This window comes from Augochlora pura, unplaced genomic scaffold (genome assembly GCF_028453695.1).
Source record: "Augochlora pura isolate Apur16 unplaced genomic scaffold, APUR_v2.2.1 APUR_unplaced_2718, whole genome shotgun sequence".
Lineage (NCBI taxonomy): Eukaryota > Metazoa > Arthropoda > Insecta > Hymenoptera > Halictidae > Augochlora > Augochlora pura.
Genome location: NW_027582899.1, coordinates 35 through 2,829, shown reverse-complemented (window position 1 = coordinate 2,829; position 2,795 = coordinate 35). Strand labels below are relative to the sequence as shown.

General features: G+C 49.1%; 1 protein-coding gene across 1 annotated transcript; it reads left to right on the top strand.

The window, feature by feature from the left end:
• The first annotated feature begins 6 nt into the window (after positions 1–6).
• Positions 7–1,404, top strand: LOC144477660 (UDP-glycosyltransferase UGT5-like). Its single transcript, XM_078195394.1, has 3 exons — positions 7–106; positions 186–405; positions 598–1,404. Exons 1-3 carry the CDS (start codon positions 46–48, stop codon positions 890–892), a joined length of 576 nt encoding a protein of 191 aa, XP_078051520.1. The 5' UTR covers positions 7–45; the 3' UTR covers positions 893–1,404.
• Positions 1,405–2,795: the final 1,391 nt, after the last annotated feature.

Here is a 2,795-nt window from a genome sequence, read left to right as displayed (position 1 = left end):
TTCGCGGAGCTACCGTACACAGTGATTTGGAAGTCTGAGATCGATATGGAGGGATTGCCACCGAACGTGATTATGAAAAAATGGTGTCCGCAGCAGGCAATACTCAGTTAGTATCTCTAACTGTTCAGCAAAGAACCAGAAACCCTTTCGAAGAAAACCCATGAAACGTATAATTTCTGATACAGTGCATCCGAACGTGGTGTTGTTCATCTTCCAAGGTGGCATGCAGAGCATGGAGGAGGCGATCGAGGCCGAAGTGCCGATGCTCGGCATACCGGTCTTCGCCGATCAGTACGCGAACGTGCAGTTGCTGAAGGACCGCGGCGTGGCGGAGGATCTGCAGATAACCGACTTCACGAAGGAGAAGTTCAAACGAGCCGTCTTGAACGTGATCTCCGATCCAAGGTAATCACTCGTCTTTCGATCAGCATGGACGGATGGGGATTCCGCCATTCGAGACGTCTCGTGGTCCCTCCTGAACGGGCACCGCCCACGCTCTTTTCTCTCTTCTCTTCCCAGCCCCGTGTCGGCCTTCAATCGAGATAATAGCGTCGCCGAGTAATTAAGTCCTTCTTCCGTCTGTCTTCTCGCATTTAGTTACAAAGAGAACGTCCGAAAGCTGCGGGACTTGTTGCACGACATGCCGTATCATCCGATGGAGAACGCTATCTGGTGGATAGAGCACGTCGTGCGGCACAAAGGGGCGAAACATCTGCACTGCAAGGCGAGGGATACCGAGTTGTACAAACTCCTGCACTTGGACGTCATCGGGTTCCTGTTTGCCCTTTTCGCTATCCTGCTCCTGGCCTTGTACTCGGTCCTTAGGTGCGTCTACAGGAAGACAATGCGGCTCACGAGACAATGCGTCGGGAAATCTTTGAAAATCGATTAGCTCCTTCGCGTCTAACGAGTCTGGCTCTCCACTCTCTCTCTCTCTCTCTAGGGTTCGATGAACAAAGATCACGCGAGCGTCTCAACGATCCGTAGATTTCATTATCAACGACGAGACTCGTCGATGACGGTCGACAATCTTTCGCGGCGTTCATTTTTTTTTTAATGAACGGCAATATGTACAATATCTTCTATTTAAGATCTTCGCGTGTGTAAATATTTTCAAGCGACTAGCTTTTACCGTAATTTATCACTCTTTCGAAATATTTCAATATAGCAATTTTTATACATTGTAAGCTATTATTCAAAACACTATAAAATAGTGTTTTATTATTGTTGCGTATATATGAGTTATACACAGTCACTATATGAAAAAACACTATACTAATTAACAGTGTTTTAACACTATAAAATAGTGTTTCGAATAATTATTATATCACGACTCTGCGTTATGTTTGTAGAACAGTGAGTTCATCGTGTTCACCTGTGATATAAATTGACAATGTAACAATAAATCGTTTCGAAAAATATTGTACCTACCAGACCAGCCTGTACCCAACCCGGATCAGAAAGCGTATCGTCGGTTGCGATTCGACGCGCAAAGAGTTCGCACAGGAGAGGACTCGACGAGGGCTCCGCGAGCCAGATAAATGGCGCTCATCATTGAATTATGAATGCGCAGCGATGCAGAGGAGGAGAAGGTATGACAGCGGATGGAAGCGTGCCGCAACCCGCAACCGATCCCCCCCCTCCGTCACCGTCGCTTCGCAGGTATTATAAGTTTGGTCGAATCCTTCGTGGGAATGAGCGGCTTGCTCTTGCGAGATTCACCTCCGCATTACTACTAGCTCCTCTCGAGTGTAATCTCTAAACTCCTAAAAGGTACTCGGCCCCCTTTCAATCCGACCGCTCTGTTATATTCTGGCCGGGTACTCTTTCCGTTACTTTCGATACGGGAACGACCCGAACAATTTCTGTTTACGCCTCGAAAACGCTGATTTTATTTCTCTGTAGCACGTTAACGCATAACGAGTTAACCCATTCAACGAGTAACCCATTAAACCCATTCAACGAGTTAGACTCATGATGGCGATTTTATATTAATAAGCTTTGATTCCAGACACGATTATTATTGGGCCAAGTTGCGCGCCGAACAAGAGACGTGATTAAATGGTGCGGGCGATCGATCCCCGTTGTTCTACGCGTCGATTAGTTTGAGGGTCTTCTCGTTTACCAACGGAAGTAGGTTCCGCGTGGTCATGGAAAACTAGAGACTCTGAGCGTAGAGATCAGAGGCAACGGACGGTATCCCCCTCCTCCCGCTTCGTGTAATAGTTAATACAAATTGGTGTTGAATTACATCCTGGCCTTTCGATATCACATTACCGCGAAGGTTTGGAACGTTATTGGTAGCCCCAATCTTCTCGCCAGAAACGGTAAAATAATGAACGGGGGGGACTAAATTTTAGAAGGCGTTGGAATCGCGCGAGTGATCGTCGAACGGAATCGGCGGAATCGGTTGAACGGAGATTCTGCGAGCGGCCGCGCGTTCGACTCGAATGGAAATAAGGGGCCAGCTTTATTTCATTAGCAGGCTCGTTGGGAACCGATTGATAATATTGGCTCGAGTAGACGAGTCGATGCCAAAAAGCCCCCCCGTCCTTCCCTTTCGCCGTGCGAAACGGGAGCGATGTCTCGCGTTTAACTCCGGGGGCCGCCCCCCTCCGCTTCGTCTCTTCGCCCCTCTCGCATCGGTGTCCCCGCCACCCGCCGACGCCGCCGCCGACGCCGCCGCGCCACGGGAAATTGCTGCGCCGGAAATTGAGTGGCGGAGCTACCCGCGAGTGTTTGACGTCGCGCGACAAATTGAAAGTTACCGCTGCTGGGGAAACGCGTGCGCGACA

Coding starts and splice junctions, on each gene's coding strand:
- LOC144477660 (XM_078195394.1), top strand. CDS start 46: ATGGAGGGATTGCCACCGAACGTGATTATGAAAAAATGGTGTCCGCAG. Junction 107..185: donor TCCGCAGCAGGCAATACTCA/GTTAGTATCTCT, acceptor TTTCTGATACAG/TGCATCCGAACGTGGTGTTG. Junction 406..597: donor AACGTGATCTCCGATCCAAG/GTAATCACTCGT, acceptor TCTCGCATTTAG/TTACAAAGAGAACGTCCGAA.